Below are 24,868 nucleotides of genomic sequence, written 5' to 3' on the forward strand. Positions count from 1 at the left end.
GAGAGAGCACACAAACAGACTGAGTGGCAGCCTCCCTGCCGAGCAAGGAGCCCACTGCAAGACTCAATCCCAGGACCCTGGGATCCTGACCTGAGCTAAAGGCAGCAGCTTAACCTACTGAGCCACCCAGGCGTCCCTCCGCATTGGTTTTTCATATGTGGTGGGGCTGTTGTCTTCCAATCGGTCCTTCATCCCTCACTTTTCTTTCTCTAATTCAGTTATAACTGTCTGTCATTTTTATTCTTCCTAAAAGGTGTCCGGCCGGTTTCTCTCTCCCTGAGGTGTGAGCCGTCAGTGTTTATTGTCCCTCAGAGCTGATGGATAGTGTCCCGAGACTTAAGTTTTCTCTCCTTTGGTAACATTTCTGTTTAGAATTACTCTTGTGTTCAAGGCCAGGCTGAAAGACCGGTTTGTTTGCGTTTCGAAGTTCCAAAAGTGGACCCGGTGCTCTTCTTGGCTGCTGTCGGTAGGGCTGGACATTGTCAATGACCGAGGCCGCCAGCCTGCCCTGGAGGGGATAAGTGACTTGCACGGGTCTGGGTGTCCCAACCCTCCCGGCGGCGAGTGGAATGTAACGAGAAGCGGTCGGGTGTCAGCCCTCGAGGAGAGGCGGGGATCCTGTGGCCGGAGCCCGGCCTCCCCCACCTCGGCCGGCGGGGCCGTTTCTGGGGACCGAGACCGCGGGCGGGATCGCCAGCACTGCCTGACCTCCTCTCCGACGTCCTGCCCGCCTGGAGCGGGAGCCTTTGTCCCCAGCTCCCCCCCCGCCAGCCGTCGGTCGGGTCGCATCCGACAGGGGGGCTCCCGGGGAAGCACATCTCGCCAGGAGTGGGGCAGCCGGGCCAGGGGTCTGCGCCAGGAGCACTGTGGTTGGGTGAGCGGGGAGTCCCCGAGAGGGGCTGGAGGTGAGCAAGGGGTGCCGGGATGGGCGCTGGGGTGGAGGTGGGGCGGGGCACGGGGGAAGGGCTGGAAGTGAGCAGGGGTGGGGGCGGGGCGGGAGTAAGGGGCGGGGTTGGCGGCGCGCCGGGACGCGGGCACAGGCTTAGTGGTCAGGGGACCTGGGGGCTCGTGGGCGGCGCTGGAGGTGAACGGGCGGGGGCGGGGGCGGGGGGCGCCAAGGGGGCCGGGCGCAGGCGGGGATGCAGGGCGGGGGCGGGGCGGCGGGGCAGGGGGAAGTGGGTGGGGCGCCGCCGGGAAGGGGGCGGGCCGGGAGAGCCTCGGGGCCGGAGCCGTGCGGCGGCGGCGGCGGTGGCTGTGGCGGTGGCCGCGGCGGTAGCGACGGGCGAGCGCGTGGCCGGGGCGGGCGCGATGAGCTGGGCCGGAGCGGCGCAGGGGGCGGCGGACGCGGCCCGGGGACTGCGGGTGGACGGGCTGCCCCCGCTGCCCAAGAGCCTGAGCGGGCTGCTGCACTCGGCGGCGGGCGGCGGCGCGGCGGGCGGCTGGCGGCACCTGGAGCGGCTCTACGCGCAGAAGTCGCGCATCCAGGACGAGCTGAGCCGCGGGGGCGCGAGCGGCGGCGGGGCCCGGGCCGCGGGGCTACCCGCCAAGCCGCCCAACCTGGACGCCGCGCTGGCCCTGCTCCGCAAGGAGATGGTAAGGGGGGCTCCGCGGGCCGGGCCGGGCCGGGGGCCGGGGGCTGGGGGGGTGGGTGTGTTGCTCCGTCCGGGCTCGCCGTCCCGGGCAAGTTCGCCGGGACCCGCGCTCTGCTCCGGAAGTCCCCGCGCCCCCCCGCCGCTTTCTGGCTCTGTGGCGCCAGCGCGGAGAGAGGGCACTGACCTCTCAGGTGCCCCCTGTTACCCAGTCCTCTGTCCGCGGTCGGACCCTCACCCGGGAGCCCCCCCCCCCGTGAAAAGGCAGTTTTCGGAGTCCCGCCGCCCCGAGTCCGGCCCCAGCTGGCTCGGAAACCCGCGGGAGGCGCGGCGTGGGGTTCCCTCGTGGCTGGCGGCGGGCGCGGCTCGGTCACCCGTCTCGGGAGAGGGAGACCGCCCGGGTCGGGGAGAGGCGTTCCCTGCGGCGGGAGGTTTAGAGCTGTGTGCGATTGTGTTTTCCTGCCTCGGAGAGGACAGTTTTGCCCGCGCGAGTGTAGACAGCGGATTGGAACAGCCCGCGCCCCCTCCCCCGCGCCGAAGGCGCCGCGTGCGGAATCCGATTACTGCGGGATGGCTCCGGCCCCAGACGGCTGTGAAGGCGGGCGCTCGGCCCATCCCCTCCGCGCGTGAGGCCGAGCCCCGAGCCCGCCGGAGAGGGACGGAAGGGTGCGCTGCCCGTCTGGGTGAAGCCCGCGTGGGTGCTGTGGACAGTGTCCGGGCGCCAAACAACGGGGCTTAGTTTTTCTCAGTCCTTGGGAGGTACGTTTGGTGTGCGTGGATCGGGACAGCCGATTTCAGGCGACGCCGAGAAAGCAGGGCAAGGGCAAGGATTTAGGCGGCACTGAGCCCTTCCCTGGCTTTCCCGCAGGCTTAGGCCAGGCCCGCAGAGAGCTGGAAGACTTCCTTCTTCCTATGCTCTCGCTGACCCCTGATCACCTACCCCTGGCCACCCGCTGGCTTTTTGGAATCTGCCCCTTCCTTTCTCTTAGCGCAGGTTCTAAGTACAGGTAAAAACTTCGCTAAGGAAATCTAGTATATGAAAGCTGCTTTTTTCCCCAAGGATAAATTCGCCAAAACCTTATCACAGAACCCTTTAAATACGCATCTAGTACATTAAGAGATTGTTTAGAAACACTCAGTTTATGCCTCCTTTTTTTTCAGGAGCATATCCGTTCTGAAAGGTAAGACTTAATTAAATCTAGAAAAGGAGCCTTAAATTAACATTTTTAAAATCAATTAGATCCTGTTTTCCCACTCTGTAGCTAGCATTGAAATTGTGATTTCCAATCCTCTCTGAATAGATTTTCTAAGCTGCTTACAGAATGACTTAAATTCCAAGACAACCATTTTTATTTATTAATAAACATTGACACCAGCCTTGCACAGCTAAAGAGCTGAATTTCAGTTAGATAAGCCTACATCTAGTGTGTTTACGGTCTGAAGTTAGATGTAGCATAAAACAGGGGTTCAGCGGGAAGACTCATCCTGGGTTAAGTCCCATGCTGGAACAGACAGGAAAACCTCAGGGCCACTCCTGTTGTGAAGCTCTGCTTTGTAACTTGCTCTGGTGGCTTTCGAGTCAATGTGCCATTCCCGAAAGTATTTTTCTGGGCCCCCCCTGGTGGTACTGCAGAACAGTCACAACCTTATAATTATGTCTTGGACCAGAGCTCTCCCTAAGCCTGTTTGAAGCACAAGGAAAATAAACAGCCATCTTTGGTCAGTCTGCTGTTTAGCTGCGAGAAAGATAAGGAAGATAGGGCTACAGGCCTGACATTTTCACAGAATGACACAAGGTCTGTTTTAGAAGAGCCTTAGGTCTGTTGCCCTTAAGAGATTACTAACCTGCGGCAGTGGGGTCTGAGCGGTAACCTAAGCTGAGTTCATTCCTGGATTATCTATGGAATGGTTTGTGTTGATCTGTTTAATTGGAAGGCCTGAGGTCAAATCTGTGTCCAGGGACATACTAGCAGTCTTGGCAGAATGTGATCAATCCCTTTTTGAAAGAGTCCTGTGCAATCACAGATTAATGTGGTTAATCTTTTATTTTTATTTTTTTTAAGTCCTATGCAAGCAGTGATGGTGTGGGAAGGTCTCTGAAGGCAACAGAATTTTCTCAAGGGACAAGGGCAGTGGGAAAAGAGCAGCAAAGCTGGAATAAGGGACTAGCACCAGTGTGGTAGCAGACTATAGAGAGCGGGGAGTGGGAAATGCTCCATGAGTGCTGGGAGGGGGTGAGAGCCTCCAGCAGGGTGGGGGCCAGTGAATGGGAATCAGGAATCCAGTGGGAGACGCTGCTCTGATGCAGAAAATACAGGAATTGTCAGCTACCTATCAGAGTCTGGGAGGTACCTTCAGCGTTTGTATGGAAAGTGGGGGTTAGCAAAACAATTAAAAATTACTCCCGGTTCTGGGCACCCAGAGATCATCACTGTTAATAGGGAGATCTCCTGTGTAGGCACCATGTAAATGCTTTCTATACATCGTAACTTGTCTGTGCGGTGGATACTCAAAATCTATTCTATTTATTTATCTACTTAGGTATTTATCAAAGTGGGGTTAACGCAGGCTGTTACGTTAGTTTCAGGTGTGCAACACAGTGACTCAAGTCTGTTTGCAAAGGTGTGCTGGCTGGTAGCGTGGCTCCCATTGGTCACCACACAATGCTGTTACAATACCATTGCCTGTGTTCTCTCTGCTGTACATTTCATCCCTGTGACTTACTCATTCCAGAGCGGGAAGCCTGCACCTCCCATTCCCTTTTGCCCATTTTGCTCATCCCCCCCACCTCCCCCCTTCCTCTGGCAACCAGTCGCTTTGTTCTCTGTATTTATGGGTCTGTTTCTGGTTTTTGTTTGTTCATTTGTTTTGCTTTTTAGATTCCACATGGAAGTGAAATCATATGGTATTTGTCTTTCTCTGTCTGTCTTATTTCAATTAGCGTAATACCCTCTAGGTGCATCCTGTTTCATATATTTTTTGAAAAATCACTCAGAATTTAACCTCGTTATGGTCACATACTCAACCAGATGTGTCCCAAAGCCCTGTGTGTGTGTGTGTGTGTGTGTGTGTGTGTGTTTAAGGTTTTTTTTGTTTATTTATTTGAGACAGAGCCCAAGCAGGGGGAGCGACAGGCAGAGGGAGAAGCAGGATCCCTGCTGGGCAGATGTAGGGCTCAATCCCAGGACTCTGGGATCACAACCTGAACTGAAGGCAGACACTTAACCAAGTGAGCCACCCGGGTGTTCCCCCCCCCCTTTTTTTTTGAACATCAGATGGTATTTTACAATCACACTCCACAGATGTTTACAGGCTGTGCATTAGGTGTTGAGTGCTGTGGAAATACAAGGATGAATGGAACTGTCTGGCTCGTAAGGACCCGCCACCAGCTGGAAGATGTCATTTCACAGCAACAGGGGTGCCGTGCCTCAGACCTCTTCTCCATTTTCTTGACTGGAGTCTCTGTATTAGTAATCGCAACTCCGTCTGAACTAGCTCTTGCAAAAGGAGAATCTTGACGGGCTGGGCATACGCAGAGACAGGCTAGAACAGGGCTGACAGGGCCCCTGGGAAGTCCACTGTTGTCTCCTCTTTCCCCTGCTATTTTGTTTTCCTACTTTTTGGACTCTGGCGGCTAACCGGGTTGTTTTGGCCACGTTTCTTAGCTCCAGTTTGCATCCAGTTTGGAAGGAAGCCAATGGGCCCAGCTGGGGTCATCGGGCCAGTCTGGGCCCGCTAGTCATGACTGAGGGCAGGATTGCATTTTACTGAGATAGCGCGACCACGTGGACGGGGTGGGTGTGGGGCACTGGGGATTCCCCCAGAGAAAGGCCAGTTTGCAGAAATAGAGCTGGGGGCTGCTGGACAGCCAAACTATTAGATGTCTGTCACAGACTTCTTCTTCCGTAAGAATACTTTGCCCTGAAGGGCCCCACAGTTTGAAAGATTCTTACCTGCTAAGCTGACAAAATCACCTTTGCTCAGAGACCTTGGCTGGCGTTTCAGATCCTTGCACGTGGCTGAAGGACACCCTTGACTCTCAGCCTCAGTCGGAACCCTGACAGGTACTTTCCTTGAAGTTTATACCTAGACCCCCTGCCTAGTAGCTCTGTGGCATTAGCCCATCAAGCTTGGATACCCTCCCCCCAAATCACAAAAGCACAGACAGAAGATCCTCAGATATGTGGGAGCAGCAAACGTTTGAGGGCAGCACCCCTGGGGGTTCTTGGGTTTTGCCTCTCAAACCACAGAGGCAAGTTCTAGTAGCTTTGACTTGGAACGCTTTGTTTTCTTGCTTCCTTTTTTTTTTTTTTTTTTTTTTTTCCCCCTTAGAACCAACAAGTAGTGAAGTGCCTGGGGGGCTCAGTGGGTTGAGTTTGGCTCAGGTCATGATCCACAGGGTCCTGAGATCATGCCCCACATTGGATCTGCTTGAAATTCTCTCTTTCTCTGCCCCTCCCCCTTCTCTCAAATGAATAAATAAAATCTTTTAAAAAGAAATGTCAAGGGGCACCTGGTTGGTTTGGTGGGTTAAGCCTCTGCCTTCGGCTCAGGTCATGATCTCAGGGTCCTGGGATGGAGCCCCGCATCAGGCTCTCTGCTCAGCAGGGAGCCTGCTTCCCCCTGCCCCTCTGCCTGCTTGTGATCTCTGTCTCTCTGTCAAATAAATAAATAAAATCTTTAAAAAAATAAAAATGTCAAGTAGTTATTTTGGTCACCAACCCATGCATGAGTGAGAAATCATCCACTTGGAAGTTTTGAGTGCCCGAGCTGCAGTGGTTTAGGGGAAGAATTTAATCTGATTAAATAAAGCTTGATTTCTGAGACCCACAACACTCCTCGTCCCTGCGTTTTTGTTGAGAGCAACTAAATGTCTAATGAGTTTGTGCAGTGAACTGTGTTCTAGGAGATGTGCATTAGCTTGAATGACCCACATCCCAGTGGATTTCAGTTCTTATCCTGCCCGTGGAGCCAGTGTCTGAGTGAGGGGATTTTAGTCTTTAAAAGGTTTTATGGTAAAGATCCAATCCCAAGTGAGGCCTAGGAAATGACATCTGGAACAAAAGCGTCAGCTACTAACATAGCATTCTTGATTGATGCCGATCACAGGAGATTGGGACTGTCTGGTGGCCTTTAATACTGTCTTTCTGTTTTCGCTGGTCCCCAAAGACTGGACCACCTTCCCCAAAGGCTGGAAGGACTCAGGGTCCCCGAGTCAGCTTGCTGAAATGCTGATTCCTGGGCTTCTTTCTATACCAGCAGGATCTGAATCTAGGAGAAGGCAGAATTTGCACTTGTTAACAAGTCCTTGGAGAACCTGGAAGGCCCCAGCCCAGGCATCAGGAGCTTGGATTCTGTTATTAGTTTACATGATATAATTTAGGCAAGCACTTTGCTATTTTCAGTTCTGGCCTCCCCTGTGGGGAAAAAGAATTAAATGTCACCAAGGTTCCTTTTGTTTTTGTTTTTGAAGATTTTATTTATTGAGAGAGAAAGAGGACATGCGAGAGAGCAGGAGTGGGGAGTGGGGCAAGAAGAAGCAGGGATCCCGATGGGGGACTCCATCCCAGGACCCCGGAATCACAACCACAGCCGAAGACAGATGCTTAACTGACTGAGCCACCCAGGCACCCTGTCTAAGATCTTAAAGTTTTGAGGCCATAATTACTCTGTATGGTACTTGTCCCCAAGCAGACTCTCCACTGACCACTGGGCGGGGAGCCCTAAGTGGGGCTCAATCCCAGGACCTTGAGCCAAAACCAGATACCACCCAGGTGCCCTGGTTTCACTCACTTTTAGTTTTTAAAATATTTTACTTATTCATTAGAGAGAGAGAGAAGAGAGCACAGAAGCAGAGGGAGAGGGAGAAGCAGACTCCCCACTGAGCAGGGAGCCTGACAGGGGGCTGGATCCCAGGACCTGGAGATCATGAAATTGAGCCAAAGGCAGACGCTTAACCATCTGAGCCACTCAAGCGCCCTGGTTTCATTCACTTTTTTTTTTTTTGAAGATTTTATTTATTTATTTGAGAGAGAGAGCATGAGATGGGAGAAGGGAGGGAGAAGCAGACTGCCCATGGAGCTGGGAGCCTGATGGGGGACTCCAGCCGGAGACTCCAGGACCATGACCTGAGCTGAAGGCAGTCGCTTAACCAACTGAGCCACCAGGTGCCCCGGTTTCATTCACTTTTGATGTTACCTTTAAGTGAGCTTATATTTCCAGTCCCAACATTTGAAAATAGAGGATTGAAAGATACTTTTTCATACCATCTTATCTACTACTGTCCCAACCAGTAGAGACTATAAATGAATATTTTTCCTAACTTACTAGTGTCTTGCAAGAAGAAAACCCCTCTTCTTTTCCCCCACCTGTGGTTAAAGGCATTCCTCTATTGCACGGGAACGTGAAAGCGTTCCGCTTGTTGGCACTGTGGACACCCGATCCCTGACACAGGACCTCCACCGAGCAGTGCCCGAGCATTTCTGCATCTCCTTCGGCCATCACTGCCGTAGGTCTTTGAGGCCTCGTGGGCAACGAAGTTCAGGGAGGGCTGCGAATGAGGACGGTGGCCCTCGTGTCGTTCCCTGCCACCAAGCAGCGGCTGGAGGCTTTACAACAGCTCTGCTTCTGGGATGTCCACCTGAACGTCCGGGAGACTTGAGAGCTCAGTTGGAAAAGCTCAAGTTTTCACAATCCTGTGTCTGAAACCCTGCCGACAGGCCACAGACTCCACGAACAGGAAACCGGCCGTGAGACTGGCTGGGCCAGATATTTGCCTCCAATTACCCAGTGTCATTCTCTAGAGCCCCGACCTTCTATTCATCTCATTCGTGGCCCATAGGCTCCAGATGTTTCCAAGTGATAAGTAGGCAGCGTGCGTAAAGGTTGTTCTCTCCTTTCCTGTTGCTCCTTCCCTCATGGACACTTAACACAGGGATGTACATCCTCCTCCAGGAACTTGGGAGACAGACAGACCCTTAAGCTTCCTTATGATGCTGCATAAAACTCCTTAAAGCATGTAGCCTTTTCTGTTTTTAGGAGCACTCTCTGCTCACTGCCCTGATTGGCCATAAGAGCAGGGGCTGGCCTCATTTTGCAGGTGTGAAATTCCCTCTGCAAGGATTCTGGGAGGAGGCCCTGCCCTTGACTGCAGCGGGTTGGGGGAGAAGGGAGAGTCTCTGTCCTCTGACCAGGGCTCTCCAGACAGGGGCAGCCTCTGGGGGACGCCAGGCCTTGTACGGCCTGGAGAGGCTGGGCTGAGGAGGATTACTGAGATCTATTTGGAGACTAGACACCATGGAAAGAGGGTGTTTGGTGTGTGCTTAGGTTATCGACTGCACTTAGAATTGAAGAGAAAACAGCCAAGTCCAACACAGTTAAAGGAGAAACTGCAAGGTGTTTAACAAACCTTATAATCACAGATATGCAAAGGAAAACAATAAGGCATCATGTTTTATCTAAAACACCAGTGGAGATTGAAAAGAATGATCATCCTGACGGTGAGAGTTTGGGAAGACAGACACCATAAAAACGGCTTCTTGTGTGTTTTTTTATGTCAGGTCTGCAAAACACCAGCTGCTGATATGAGATTTTTCTGTATATTGCCCTAGAACTTGGTTTCTGATTTTAACTTCAGATTTTCTCTCCTAACTGCATCTCCTCTTGCAGAAGGGGAATTTCAGTTAATTGGGTATCGTTCAAGGAAATGACAGAACACAAACTAACCTTCGTATGTGTGTTGCGTTCCAATGTGTTGTTGGCAAGTCCATTTTCCCCTCCAGTCCCAGCTGATTTCAACCTCAGCTGTGTCCATGTCTGCACTCACTATCTTGGGCAACAAGCTTTTAGGCTTTGGTGTAAATCCTCGATGAATCATGGTCTGCCGTTTGCAGCCCCAGGGCTAGGGAGGGATTAGAAGGAAAGCATCCTTTTCTCTTCTCCCCTTCTGCAATTTCATTTTTATAAATTTATCTTATGTTACTAATCACACAGTGAATAATTATATTTGTACACAGATGAGTATTACATATATGATTGCGTATATGATTATCTACATGATAGATAATCATATAATATGAAATAGTGGTAGAATACTATACAGTCATGGAAAAGAATGTGGTAACTATACAAACATAGATATTCACAATATGAGAAAGTAAGTTACGAAACAGTATACGTATACATTTGTAGATGTGGTTACTAGCTAAAAACCAGCTTGTGTAAGCATAGTGTCATGAGGGATGTATACTAAACTGCTAAAAGTGGGTATCTTTACTTTTTTAAACATATATATTTTTAAGAATTTATTCTAGAGAGAGAATGAGGTGGGGGGAAGAGAGGAGCAGAGTGAGAGGGACAAGCAGACTGCACTGATCGAGGAGCCCGACATGGGGCTCGATCTCAGGACCCTGAGATCATGACCTGAGTTGAAACCAAGAGTTGGACGCCTAACCAACTGAGCTACCCAGGTGCCCCTAAAAGTGGGTATCTTTAAAACAGCAGTTCTTAAAGTGTGAGTCTGGAAACCCTCTCAGGGTCCATAATTATGTGGCGATCATATCAATGAATGTGTTGTTTTAAAATATCACCTAAGGGGGCGCTTGGTGGCTCAGTTGTTAAGCCTCTATCTTCGGCTCAGATCATGATCTCAGGGTCCTGGGATCGAGCCCCGCATTGGGCTCTCTGCTCAGTAAGGAGCCTGCTTCTCCCTCTCCCACTCCCCCTGCTTATGTTTCCTCTCTTGCTGTGTCTCTCTCTTCAAATAAATAAATCAAATCTTTAAAAAACAAAATAAAATAAAATACCACCTAAGGAAATAGATCAACTTTTGGAAGATCTGCCCAATTCAGTGAGTCAGTTTTTCACATTTTTCGCAACCAATGCTTGCTGTTACAAAATCATCCACAGTTAAAAGATCCATTCAAAGTGGAAGACTAATATAACAGGATGAAAAGTTCATCGGGGTAGTTTCAAATTCCACTCTGCAGCCAACTAAAGGGTTGTGTCAAAAAAAGAACACCCACAATTTTCTAAAAGGCTATTACATACCCATGTGAGGCCAGATTTTCTTCATTTCCTTGAACCAAAACAACCTGTCCTGAAGGACCCAAGGCAGGAGATAAACCAGACATTAAAAATATTTACAAAATGTCATTGTTTATAAAAATGTCACATTAGCATGTAATGGGTATATTACTTATGTTTAAGTGGATCTATATTAAAGGTTCTCAGTTTTGACCTATAATAAGGAAATGTTGTTAGGTATAAGCCACATAACGAGAGCTCGTAGGGGCCCTCCGTAACTTTAGTGAAGAGTGTAAAGAGGTCCCGAGACTCAAACACATGAAGATAGAAAGCTGCTTTAGACCATGGAATGTGGGAAGGATGGCTTACGTAAGTATGAACCATTGAAATTTTTAAAAAAGATTTTATTTATTTATTTGACACAGAGAGAGAGAGCACAAGTAGGCAGAGAGGCAGGCAGAGAGAGGGGGGAAGCAGGCTCCCTGCTGAGCAGAGAGCACGATGCGGGGCTTGATCCCAGGATCCTGGGATCATGACCTGAGCCGAAGGCAGAGGCTCAACCCACTGAGCCACCCAGGCTTCCCAAACCATTGAAATTTTAATCTAATTAGATTGTTTTATTTTGGGGCGCCTGGGTGGCTCAGTGGGTTAAAGCCTCTGCCTTCGGCTCAGATCAGATCCCAGAGTCCTGTGATCAAGCCCCACATGGGGCGCTCTGCTCAGCAGGGAGCCTGCTTTCCCCCCCTCTTTCTCTGTCTGCCTCTCTGCCTACTTGTTATCTCTGTCTGTCAAATAAATAAATAAATAAATAAAATCTTTAAAAAAAAAAGAATGTTTTATTTTTACAGTGGGCAAAAAGCGAGAAAAAATGAGCAAAGCCATTGCTTAGAGAAAATGGTCAATTGCTTTTCCTCGGCTCTGCTTAGAGCCGCGGAAGAGGAAAGGGGCTTCACTGGTCCCAGTATTAGTTGCGGTTAGAGAGAAACAAGCACATCCTGGGAGACGTCGCAGAATGGGCTGTGTCCACGTGGATACCCTCAGCTGTCAGCAGACAAACACAACTGAAACTGCCTCACCTGGTCCAGAGGGTGTATGGGCAGGTGCAGAGCTGAGCTAGCGCTGGGCGTGGCTTAACCCCTGGGGTGCAGCTGTACAAGATGTTCTGTCTCTGAATCACCTGGGCTCTGCAGAGCCTAGTCCTCAGCCTGGTGGGCTCAGAGCATTCGCAGGAGATGAAGCAGACCGGATAGCATGAATGCTTTTCTGCCCAGGAGAGCAGAGTGCAGCCCAGGAGCCGCGGGACGGATTGGAAGCTTGCCGTGAGCACAGCATGACAGGCTGGGACCTTCGAGGTCTTGTGGGGGTCAGTTGATACCCCTCCCCCACTGGATCAACACCCAAGGAGTCTTTCTCTTCTGTTTTCCTTTGAAAAAAGTATACAGTTGACGGGTCGGTGTCCTTCTGTTGTCGTGTCCTTTATTCAGAAATCAGGTTACGATGCATTAGGCCACTGCTTTTATTACATTTCGGCTCTGCAGATAACGTGCTGGACACCTTGATTAGATTTGGGGCATTTCCCAGTCCTTTCTAAAATAAATTCATGAGCCGAGTATATGCTTAGGCACTCATTACATTTTAAGAAGATAACTTCCAAGTGTTCTCATTGTAAGTTAATACATACTCGTGGTAGAAAATCCAGAAAATTCAGAAAAGCCAAAAATCAGACTCACCTGTGATGTTAGCAGCTTGCCACCTACAACAGAGGACATTGGGCGTCTCCTTGGCCCAGTCAGCGGCATGGACAGGACAGATGGCCGCTCCCTGCCCTGCCCTGCCCCCACCACAAGCCACCCCCCTCCACCTGCCAAGGGGCTTCATCTTTCAGGACCCCAACTTCCTCCTCATGACAGAGTCAATATCTGCCTCGCGGAGCAAGGGTGAGGATTTCATATTTGTGTCCAGCCGAGATTTCTCTCTCCAGCCCATCCCTGGGGATGAACCTAGGTGTCTAGGTGGTGCAGTCTGGGGGACCTCAGACTCATGGTTTTTGGCTCAGGTCTGATCCCGGGGTTGGGAGAGCGAGCCCCGTGGGGGGTGCCACGCCCAGAGCGGAGTCACTTGGGACACTCTCCTGCTGCCTCTCCCCACCCCCAATACATAAATAAAATCTTTAAAAGAAAAGAAGTGAACAGTTAGCTGGTTGAGAGTTTGGGCTATTTCAAGGCTTTTGATAGAGCTTGCCAAGCAGTGCTCCACAGTGTGCCTACGTGATAGTTTTTACAATTGAGAGTGTGCTCATGCTTGCTGAGAAAACCGAGCCGTGCAGAAGGCTGTAAATACCGATCCCGCTTTCTAGAAGCAGGTTCTGCCAACAGACCTTTCCTCCTCCCGTCAGAGGCGTGCACGGGTGTGTGCATATATAGGAAGGGAGTTCCTGCTAACATACTGTCGGTGACCTGAGCTTTTGTGCAAGGCACATGGGTCGCTTCTACTGTAGCACACACCCAGCGGCTCATCCTTTAAAATGACCACCTAGTTTTCATTGTATGACTAATCCCTACGTTTTCTAACCACGTTCCTCCCGCCTTATGTTTCAATGTAAACTTTCATGCAACGAACTTTTTCCGTATCTGTCCCCATATTTTGGGACCCCACCCCCCAATTCCCACACTACATACAGTTCACGATTCTGCAGCTTCACTGGGAATCTGTACATCCCTCCTGCCCAGTATGAAGTGGGATATTTATTATCTTCGGTTGAGGAATGCAGTGGTAGGCAGATGGATGGTCAGGTGGGGGGAAGGGCGGGTGGGCATCATTTCGGAGCCGACCTCAGTATGACTTCCTGATCTAAGCCATCCCCACACCTTGCCCTGCTTCTGCCTGGCTTAGCCCACAGCCTCAGCCCGGGTCTTGGAGCAGGGTGCAAATAAGACCATTTCTTTTGATGTCTGTTCTGTTTTCTACTCCTTATATCTGAGAAGAGGTTGCTTTTGTTCACGTCTCCTAAATGGACTAGGGAAGGACACCCAACTCATTTTTAGTTTCGTACATAAAAACAGACTCTTTTCCTTAAATACAACTAATTACTTAAAAGTATCCTTACGTTTTTCACGATGCTTTGTTTGGTCCCAACCAAAGCTTCCTTTTAAAAAGTACCTTCCATCTTCTAAGCCTTGTATCCAAATTGTCTTGTGTCTGTTGTAATTTTTTGAAGGTTTGAAAGAACTCTGTCCCCCACAGCACCCTCCAAAGGTAGTCAGAAACTTAATGACCCAAAACCCAGCTGGGAGCCACCTCCTGCCCCGTCTGAGGTGTATCTACGTGGCTAGTCCATTGTGGGTTGAGATAGTTTTCAGGGTGATTCAGGATTGTTAGAGATGTTGTAGGTTGATGAGCCACCTGTGCTGCGGGGGAGGGGGGGCAGGCGAGCTCTGTGCCCAGGGAAAGAGAGGAAAATGATCAGGAAGTTAAGCAGGAAGCCCAGACAGAGAGAGGAAGGAATGACCTTAGCAATTTAAAGCAGTGGAAACTAGTTGATTGTTCTTAATTGTCTTGAAGGTCTAGAATAAGGGCTACACATGACAGGATCTTAGAATTCTGTACTTTTCTTAAAAGTAACTGAATTTTTAAAATCTGCTTCCGAAAATGAGCTTTTTTTTTTTCCCCCCTGAATGCAGCTGTGAATCAGATCGGCTGTCCTTCAGGGCCATGTGGGAACACATCACGGAGATGACAGGCTTCCCCCACTTGTAGAACGGGACAGTGCGGGGGAGGGTAGTGCAGAAGGCGTTCTCCACCACCCATCCTTTTTTCTGGAAGGACTTGTCTCCATTTGTGGGTGATTTATTCACGTTGTGAAACAACTTGCAGTTTAATTCTCCAGCATGACCCCTCTCTGCCCTTCCCACATTCCCAGACCCCTGGGTCTTCAGGATTGAGAGGCTGATTTCTGGGGCTGTCATGAGTCTCTGTCCCAGCTGCAGACAGTGTGACTCTAGAAAGAGCACTCGGGGAGGGAGCTCTTTCTAGCCCCAAACTTGGGTTTGGGTCTTCTGTCAAGCAGGAGGTGAGGTTTTTTGTTTTTTGTTTTTGTTTTTTTTGGTCAATGTGGCAATGACTATGTGGTCTGGGGCCTTCTTTGGGGGCACGTGGGGGTGCTCTGGGCTCAAAGAGCTGCCTCTTCAGGTCTGCCACCCCTGCAGGCACCTGCGGGATGCAGCAAGGGGCCGTCTGGTCCCCGCATGCCCCCCCTGCCAGGCTGCTGCTGCAGCCAGGTGTCCTCTGGGCGGGCGTCTCTACCGAGACGTGTATTCACACAGTCAGCCAGTACCTGCGTATCTACATGGCAAGACTCTGTGCTGGGTGCTGGGGGATCCCAGGGGGAGAAGGGGCCACTGCATGTGGGCTGTCCTACATACGAAGAAAGAAGACCCATGTGCTGACCAGTAGCGACAGGTGGAGAATAATAAATAGGGCAGGCAGAGCAGGTGGAGGGAGTGATTGGTCCCTGCGACGGAACCAGAGTCCGGAGAGTGGAGGAGAAGCTGGCATCGGGCTGGGCGGGCAAGGAGGCTTTGACAGACACAGTGGGGACAGGTCTGGGACCGTCTCAGGGAGGGGACCTCCGGCCAACTGTGGCATCAGGTGCAGGTAGAAAAAGTGGAATCCTGCCTCGGGACTTGCAATGCGCCTCTAGAGAATTTAAGAGCAAGTGTTGAAACAGCCACAGCCGAGGGAGAGGGAGAAGCGTCCAGGCTGGGAGGCTCCCAGCCTGGCTTGGCTCCTGCTGCTCCCGACCACCTGCCTGCCACGCCGATCTGGAGGATTGCTGGTAAGCGGAGGAGCTCTGGCCTGTGCCCGCAGAAGGGACCGAGAAGCTGGGATGTGCGGAGACATGTACGCGTGTGCTGAGATCCCTGCTCAATCACCCTAAGCGCTTGGCGGCCGCTCTGCTGTCTGATGGGCGTGCGTGGGACCGAGCTGTCTTCCTAGGTGGGTCAGCCCTCCGTTTCTAGGCCAGCGTTGCACCTGAGGACAGGGCAGCTTTGTGAGTCATCTGTTGCTGCAATGCAGACAGGTACCCAGGACACGATCCAACTCGAGGCCTGGAGGACCTTGGACGTGGCACCTGAAGAGGAAAGGGACCCCAGGGCTTTGGGAACTGCACGTTCAGAGGACACCGGCTCCTGAGAAGCCGGTGGGGTAGTTCAGGGGCCGGGGAGCCCAGGCTCCTGCTGTCACCTGCCCCCACTCCCAACCTGCCCACAGAATGAGAGTCAGACCTGGTCCAGGAACACATTGCTCCCTTCCCTCTTCTGTTGTTTTCCCATTCTTCATTTCCAAGGTGGGAAATGGCCTTGGGGTAGCCCAACCCCTATGGCTGTCCAAGTGACTCAGTAGAAATAGCTCCAGGACATTGGTTGAATCTTTTCTATGATTTTCTTTTTTTAATTCCTGCGTAGTTAGCATCCCGTGTTGCATGAGTCTGTGACTTTTTAAGCAAACACTAGTGCAGCTCTGGGAGGGTGCGACTCTCTTCAATGAGGTTTACACTCCTTGTGTTAAATCCTAGAACAGGTAGGTAGGTGTGACCTTGCCAAGACAGAACCTTGCAGCCTGGTTACCGGGTTCAGATCTGGATGCTGGAGGAGCCCCAGGAAACAGGACGCAGTTCAGGGGAAGGGACAGGTGGTCAAAATGGGCCAGAAGGTTGTTGTAAGAGTTGACAGGCCTGAAGGTATGGTCTGGAGAAGACAGATCGTTTCTTCCGGTGGGTAGAGGTGGCGGAATGAAAATTACCTTCAAATGTGTAAAAGGCAGTTAAAAGGGAAATGAGATGTGCGGGTCTGCAGAACGGTTCCACGTAGCATCAAGGGCCCTAGAACTACAGACTGGGAGATTTTGGCTTTGTGCAGGGAAGCGTTATGTCTGCCCGGAAATGAATGAACTGGTGTGGAAGGGTTTGAGGGTGTGAAAGGGAGACCTCTGAGGTCCTTTCCTATTCGAGAGGCTATGGTGTCTACCCTGGGCCCCAAGAAGCAGGTCTGCTGGCTAATTGTCATCTGGCTTGACTGTGCTCGGGTGATTCCCGGTCAGTGTTTGTGATCGAGTTGGGGTAGGAGGAACGTGGTGCCCCGGGGTCATTGCTGTTTCCGGGAACCCTGCCTCCTGGTAAGTTCCGTAGCATCCAGGCCTTTCCAGGTCGAGATTCCGCAGGCTGGCAGCCTGGAGAGAATCATGAACGTAGTAACCACCAGAGCAGCTGTTACTCTTTCCAGGAGTCGAACAGGATGTCCACGGTCTCACACTCGCGCATGGGCGAGCCGGCATGTGGACCCGCTTGGGCAGGCTGTGGGGTCCGAAAGCATTCTCCCTTTTGTGCTTTTCTGTCTGGCTGGTCTGGAAGTCGGGGATCACAGGAGAATACATACAAGTGACCCCGGAAGGGCAGGGATTTGTGTCGAGAACGCTGGGTTGTGTGCTGGAACTGGGCATCGGCATCGTCTGGGTATTTTTTCCAGCCCAGATGTCGGGAACCATCTTTCCTTCCGGACAGCACACGCACACGACCAGTCGGGACAGAGAGTGGTGGCATCTGACCCGTTTGTGGCAGGCCTGGGCTTCTCTTGGTTTGCCCGTGGCTTTCCCTGTTCAAGGTTTACTTTCGAGAATGGGATGCCATTGAGCCGGTCTGCCTTCCCAGACCCTGGACGTCATGGCAAAACACGCCAAGTCAGTGGGGCCTGGTTCTGTTTCTATGGTGTGCTCGGCTGTGGGAGAGGGCCGCTCTCTGCTTGGCAGTCTGGCGTGGTTGGAGGCTGTGAAGAATGACTTGGTGTTTAACACCTGTCTTGTCACGAGAGGATTGCCGCCTTCTGGACCCCAGCGTCCCCTGTGTGAGTCTCGAGAGGCAGACCTCGTCGCTGGGGAATTCTAGAGACCATAGAGCTCCTCTTTCTCTATTTTCTGCTGCACGTTCCCATGCTTTAGCCCTTTACTTGCTACCCAGTAGCATTTGATGACTGTTGGTGAAAATGGATGGATCTCTCAGTGAATCCTCCCTGTACCCCATAAGAGAAATTATGATTCCCTTTTGTCATCAACCAAGGGGTAGAGATGATACGTGACTTGCTCAAGGGCCAAGAAGCAGAAGGCAGGTCTCCTAGCCTCCGGTGTCGAGTCTCTCCCTTGCCACTGGGAGGGAGGTCTGCTGCCCCACACCAGAGCTCAGTAGCCCTGTCATCTGGGACCCCACACTTGCCAAACCGGAGGCTGCGTGGTTCACAAGAAACACGGGTGATTTTCATGCGTGTGCAAGTGTCGGTGCCATCGTCTAGGCTGCATTTCCAAGCGGATTAACCCTTCTCTCTTTGAGATTGATGGAAACAGTGCATTTCCTGTGCTGACTTGGCCCTATCCTGCGGGACTGGCCATGGCAGGAGGGAAACTTGAAGATAAGCAAGTATGTGGCTTTCCAGCATTCTTTGTTCTGTCACCACTGGTGAAAGTGGTTCCCAGGAGACTCTGTGCACTTCTTCAATCGCTTGCTCTGGGGAGTGATGCCCCAATCATCTCTGGGTACGGACCTTGTCCGGAGGAGAGGGAGTCCAAACACCACTCTTGGGAACCCGGAGGCTGCGCTGACCAGAGGGCGGGGTCTCCGGGGTGTGTGAGTGTGTGTGTGTGTGTGTGTGTGTGTGTGTGTGTGTATGACCCTGACCTGTGAGCCACTGTCACTGGCAAGGGGACTCTTGTTCCCGGGGAGTTGAGAATGATTGTGGTATCGGGGAAAGCACATGTGGGTCCTCTCTGAAACTGATCCTAGCGAGAGGAAATGACAAACTTGCATCTTGGCGTCCAAAGTGAAACCAGCTGGGGCCACCCGAAGTAGGAGTGCTGCTCCGTGCCTTCCCAGGGTGTGCCTGCATGCCGGGGTAAACTCCGCAGGCTGGGGCCCGCCGCCCCGCAGGTGTGATCCCTCCCTGCCCCACTGAGTCACGTCTGAGGTGTGGGCATCCCACAATTAAGGTTTTCTCAAAATTGGAAACCCGAAGCACTGGAGTGATGCTTGGAGTCATTCACTGTCTGGAAAGAATGTGCTGGCACAGGCAGCCGGCAGGCTGAGTGTCCCACTAAAATTAAACTCAAGTGCTGACTTCTCGTTTTTACCTCTCCACCCCTTCCCTTAAGGTCGGCCTGCGACAGCTGGACATGTCCTTGCTCTGCCAACTCTACAGCCTCTACGAGTCCATTCAGGAGTATAAGGGGGCGTGCCAGGCTGCGTCCAGCCCGGACTGCACTTACGCCCTGGAGAACGGCTTCTTCGATGAGGAGGAGGAGTATTTCCCGGAGCACCACGCCCTCCACGAGGGGAGGGAACGGGGCCCCCCAAGGGACCTGTCTCTGCCTGTCTCCTCGATCTCTGGCAGCGACTGGATTCTGGAGTCCATCTAGAGAGGGATCTTAGCAGAGGCCGCTGCTGCCCACTGGACACACTCAGCCTCAGCTCCCCCTCTCAAAGAAATCTCCTTCGCTCCTCCATCGGGGGCAGTCGCCGGGTGCGAGAGGCCAGCGCTGCCAGCTTAATTTGGAGGACCCCGTGGCAATCTGTCGCCAGGGCTGGAGTCTCCGCCTGGGTGGCCTCGAGGTGCTCAGCGACACTACTGTGCAGAGACCCTCCTGCCCACGAGTCCTGTCCATGCTGGGACCCTAACAGGAGGATCCTGGGGCAAAGGCCCTCCCAAGGATCTTTCCCCCAAGACGACTTTTGCCGGTTACTTCCTTGCAGGCAGTAGATGGTTTGCTGCTGTAGGAACTGGCTCCAGGCTGCAGACTAGGAAAACTCCCACTTCGCGGCCCCCTTCCTTCTACATCCGGCAGCCATTCTTGCTTCCGTCTTGTGAGCGTTGAAGGCTCTTGGTTGGGCTTTCTTAATTGCCAGCTGCATGACTAATGGTCCCAATGACTCAGTGAAAGCTTTGTACCAAAAAAAAAAAAAAACAACCCAAAAAAACAAAACCAAAAAAAACCCCTAAACATTTCAGGTCACACCAATCAACACCATTCTCTTCACCTGTCAAAATCTGGATCCTTCTTTGTCTATCATATGGGGTGTCATTCACTGTAAGATGGCAAACTTTTTGTTCTGGAAGGTTCTCAGTGTGAACTAGTCTATTAGAAAGCAATCCTGCCTTTTCCACTCGACACAATGATCACCTTAAGCCTTAACATATTTATTAAAATCTTTTATGAACGCTTTACACTTTGTAGGTTAAAAATGAGGATAAAATGCTAACCCCCACCCCCGACTGTAGTTGTGTATTATTTTGGTCTGAACTCTGAATCATCCAATTTCAGAGCTTGAATGCGTGGAGTCCAGTCAGCTACTGAAAGAGAATAATTTATTTTCTTGCCATTAGGGATCTGGAAGCAGCTTCTCTTGTTCTACTGACTTCTTCTTGGTCGTGTTTTCCATGGTAGCCCCCATTTATAGTTAGCTCTCAGCGCTGCTATGTCTCTGACCGCTTCAGACCCCCTGCCCTTCTTTATTTTGATGTGATAATTACTTATTCACCGCCTTTGGGGTTTGAGAAGAAGTCAAACTCACCCTCACGGGCCAGCATGTGGACAGCCTGTTCCGTACGTGACCGTGTGTCGGGAACTGGGCTGCGTACAGAGAGGGAAGAGCGTTCCTGCTGTTTTCCTGTGTTGAAAGTAGTCGTTCGATGAAAGACGGCAGCACATCGCCTTCAGCGTGTGGCCCAGCTGTGCGGGGGGCGCGAGAGCAGTGAAAGGGATCGGACCAGGTGACGTCTGGTCATCTTCCAGAACCTCGGACAATGAGAGGTTCACAACGCTTGGACCTTGGGTCTGCTGTGCTCAGCCCTGGCCACTTGGGGCGGGGAGAGGTTTCAGAAGAATCTTGAGCGTGGCTCAAGAACCTCCATCTTTGTTCTGATTGAATCATTAAGGGGTGAGGCCTGGGTCTCTGCATGGTTTGAGAAGTCCCGCAGGAGAGACTAACGTGGATCCAATTACCACCTAGTGTCCGGGCCGGCCCTCGAGGAGGGCATCGTGGGACACCCAGGAGAGCTGCGGCTCTCCTACCCCACCCGGACCTATGGAGCATCTTCCCAGGACGGCCCGGTGGTCCTCTCACACGAAGCTCAGGGGGCGCTACTCATGTCCACGCGGGAGGACGGTACCATCTCCGGGAGGGAAGCTTGCAGGGCTGGCTCAGGCTTGGGGGAGCCCCCACATTGAGAATGCACAGCTCCCTGGGTCTGCTGCCTCTGGGTTCTTCTGGAACCACAACCCTAGTTTCATAGTGCCTTTGGGTTTTGGGGTGCTCGTCTCATTACGAGATGGGCCATCAGAGCTAGAAGTGGAATGAATCGGGGCAAGCAAGGGGCCTCTCCTTTGTTGGGGGGGAAGGGCTGACACATTCCTTAGCCCGATGGTAAAGAGGCATATAAACCTACCACAGTTCTTAATACACCATCTGATGTTCATATGCACTGCCCCACGCTTCCTCTCACTCCAGAGTGTACTGTTGTAAATGCAGCTTGGTGAGAAATATTAACATTATCCCAAACCATAAAATGTTTTCTAATACACTGTCCTTATGAAGGTCCATTAGAAAATAAATGCGCTGGTGTCCTTTCCTGCTTCCCGGCATACATCGTCACCTCTGAGTTGGAGCTGGGACTGTTCCGGGCTCAGTGGCCAACGGACAGCCGGGCGGGCTCTAAGGCAGTACGATGTTTCCCGAAGCAGCCCCCGTGTAAGGCGATGCACAGAGCACTTGTAGAAATCACCTCTAGCTTCCTACGGCCTTGGTGACGTGAACCCAGAGTTCCTGATCATTTAAACCTTGCATTTCTTAAATGATGCAGCTCCTGTCACACCCCCAAGGGGAATTCAGAGTCCGTTCACCAACTCGACCCCTGGCTCCCATTTTCCTGTAACCCAGGGGGATGCCATTCACTCAAAGGACATTTATTTAGTGCTGGTCTGGGTCACATTGAGTCAGGAGCCGAGAACACAGGCTACGGGAACCTGAAGAGCCTCTGGCAGATGCCATTTCCACAAAGAGCCCAACATGGAGGGCAAGTGTCGTCATCAGGGAAGCGCCAAGGCCACTGAGGCCTAGGAGACCCAACAAACCCTGGGGACGTTGGCAGAGGGGACATCTGAGCTGCTTTTGAAGGGTGAACAAGGTTTTTGGTTTTTTTTTCTTTTTCTGTAAGATTTATTTCAGAGAGAGAGTGAGTGTGACTGGGGGAAGGGTGGAGGGGGAGGGAGAGAGAGACTTTCCAGCAGACTCCCCACTGAGCGCAGAGCCCGACGTGGGGCTCGATCCCAAGATCCTGAGATTGTGACCTGGGCCGAAATTTAGAGCCGGCCCACTTAACCGACAGCCATCCAGGTGCCCCTGAGGGACGAATGAATTCTTCAAAAAAGAAGAGTGAGCAGACGGAGGGGAGGGCATAAGTTCTCCAAAAACTTACGTATAACAACGAGTTGCTTTCATAAGACATTTTTCATTTCTGTGATTAAAAGCACAGGTGATGTGACCTCCTCAGGTCATGGCTACATGACAGAGCTGGAGTTCTGAGAGGCAGTTTGTGTTCCGTTGACGTTTCAGGCCTAAGCAGGTGCTGGGACCGAGCGAAGTCTGAGGAGATTATGGGCCGTGGTCCCCCGTCTCCCATCCCAGCGCCTTAGTCTCCCAGGATACGTTGCGTGGCACTTTCTACTGGATCTTGCTCTGACTTCCACGTGCATGGGCCTAATTTCTCTCAGAACCCGTGATCACGGACACAGGCCAAGCATGTGGGAGACCCAAAGGCTCTCTAGCCACCAACGTCAGTCCAGGTGGCAGTTGAATTTCATCTTTCTGTCCTGAGAAAACCTCCCAATCATAGAAGCCTGAACACGTCTAGTCTGCTTGTCTTCATGCGAAGATTGTCCTTTGAGTTCGGACAGATGTGTCTTGGGCTCATTCTCTGCGGAGATGGTAGAGCTTACATTGCAAGGATGGCACCTGGAGGTTCCCCCTGAAAGGCAGATGACGCCTTCTGGGCCATGGTTTCGGGGGGCGAAGATGCTGTGGGAGCGTGTGGGCCTCCAACCACCGAGTGCGGGAGGGCTCTGGAAGGGTCAGCAGCCTGCCTGATGCCTTCATGCTGGCAGCTGTGGCAAGAACGCATTACTTGCCACCCTGCTTCGCTGGCTATCAGTCAGCTGAGGACAGGTCCCTAGACACCCAGGCTCCTGTCTGGTTCTCCTGCTTCCCTGAAGAGCATGGACAAACGGAGCACCTAGAGAATGTTGGGCAAAACCTTTATTAAATGCGCTAACTGAGCAGTATTAGCAAAACGAAAGCATGAAGCCAGGCAGTAAGGACGCGTTATGGCCCCAGAGAGCCGATGCCCGAGAGAAGAGGACAGGGGCACATGCCATCTGGAGAATTACCCATTGTCAACCTCAGACAGAAGCTCAGAGACCTTGCTCCCTGCTTCCTGTTCTGTTTCCGGGACGGAGAATCTCTAATGAAAGTCCTGCAGGCACACACAGACCACTGGTCCTGGGAACGCTGGTTTGGGTGGGAGGAGCACTTACATTAGAAATCACCAAGATCACAGTCACCCCACGGCGGAGAGCATGCTCCAGGTCCCTTCAGAGGGCACAGCTCTGTACCGAGACTTCAGGGAAGAGAGCTCCTCACCCTCCATCCCCTGTTTTTCTCCTGCCCGCAGGATGGTAATAAGATGCCAGAGCAGGGCTCCAGGAGAAAGGATGGAAGGGGAAACCATGAAGATGGCCTCTAAGACATTCTGTGAGAAACAAGAAAGCACCTTCGAGATCCCAGGGATTTCACAAGGTGGGAAAACAGTGGGAAGTGGAGGTTGAAGGGCAAGCTGGCTGGGTTGTCTGGGGTGTCCCTCTGCCCAGAACCCCAGGGATCTAGATGGAGATAATTCGGAGGTTGAGGATGGGGCTCACTCGCCAGACTCAAGGAGCGGTGTGTTCCCGGCATGCCAAGGCCGACAACAGGCCCCACCGGGCACTGGTTCTCTCTGTGGCTGATCCTCACCCGTCCTGCTGGCAGAAGCACCAGGGAAGACAGGTTCAACTCAGTCCCCCTGTCATCGTATGCTGCGTGACTGACTCCTCTCCACGAGCTTCCATCAGGCACGCCATAGCTGACTGTCTCCTAGATGAGTAAACCCATCCGGGCTCTGACACTCTGCCAAAGCATTTCCATGGTGCCGGGACCTCAGATGGGAAGGAGCCTGACCAAAGACCTAGAAGTTGACTTTATCTCCCCCTGCTGTCGAAGAAGGAAGGGGAGCATGCTCCGTAGGGCAGGAGACAGACTCTGGAATAGACATGTGCCTGGTCACACACTTATTTGCCTTAAATGGATTGATAGGATTTATATGCCACCTCTGTTCCAAAGGCAGCTTTTGGTTGCTTTATAAAAATTCACACAACACAATAAAATGCAATTTTTTAAAAAGTGGGTTTAGAAATCAGCACAAAGGGAATACAAGGGCAGGACAGAAATCAGCACAAGAAGCACCTTCTGCGAGAGATGCAAGTCGTCCTATTTGCCAGCAGAACACACATGGGGCCAATTCTGACCTTGCATCCAAATTAAAGCCACAGGTGGATGGGGAACGTTCAGCTTCAGAGCAGGTGTTTACCTTGGTGTTGCTCTGCCAAGTGTGTCCAAGCAAGGTGACCTCTGGAAAATACGGGGACCAGTCGGAAGAACACTCTTTAAATGTTTGCAAGGGGACCCGCTCCGAGGTAAGGCAGGGATCTCCGTCACACACGCCCCATCACCGGGCTTTTGCTGTAGCAGCTCCAGAACTAGGAAGCTGGGCGGCAAGGGGCCTTTCAGAGTTTCTCGTAGGACTTTGATGTCTGCTTTCCATTTGATGAAGCTGCAGATAAAGGATTATGCTTCCCAGAAGGGTCCTGTCCAAATTTGGGCGGATGAGTGTATGAGGATGCGCGGGCACATGGGTTAGGTGGAAGGGTCTGCTCTTTGCTAGGTGATTTTGTGGTCGGCTGAAAACTGGCCCCCCCAAAACATCTTGTCCAAAGATAGCATCTCTGGAGCTTGTAAATATTACTTAATTTTGAAAAGGTCTTTTATAAAAAAGGTGATGATGTTAAGGATCTTGAGATCCCCCTATTATCCTTGATTATATGGGGGGGGGCGGTGCTAAATGCTGTCG

The 24,868-nt window shown here is 51.8% G+C and overlaps 1 protein-coding gene across 1 annotated transcript; it reads left to right on the plus strand.

Moving 5' to 3' along the window:
• Positions 1–1,308: 1,308 nt before the first annotated feature.
• FAM89A (family with sequence similarity 89 member A) lies at positions 1,309–19,922 on the plus strand. The gene is made up of 2 exons (XM_044239373.1): positions 1,309–1,593; positions 18,807–19,922. Exons 1-2 carry the CDS (start codon positions 1,309–1,311, stop codon positions 19,068–19,070), a joined length of 549 nt encoding a protein of 182 aa, XP_044095308.1. The 3' UTR covers positions 19,071–19,922.
• Positions 19,923–24,868: the final 4,946 nt, after the last annotated feature.

Source organism: Neovison vison, chromosome 2 (genome assembly GCF_020171115.1).
Source record: "Neovison vison isolate M4711 chromosome 2, ASM_NN_V1, whole genome shotgun sequence".
Taxonomy (NCBI): Eukaryota; Metazoa; Chordata; class Mammalia; order Carnivora; family Mustelidae; genus Neogale; species Neogale vison.

What these genes read in the sequence shown, in the direction of transcription:
- FAM89A (XM_044239373.1), top strand. Translation starts at nt 1,309, where the DNA reads ATGAGCTGGGCCGGAGCGGCGCAGGGGGCGGCGGACGCGGCCCGGGGA. An exon ending in CCCTGCTCCGCAAGGAGATG is followed by an intron (nt 1,594 to 18,806) that starts GTAAGGGGGGCT and finishes CCTTCCCTTAAG; the next exon opens with GTCGGCCTGCGACAGCTGGA.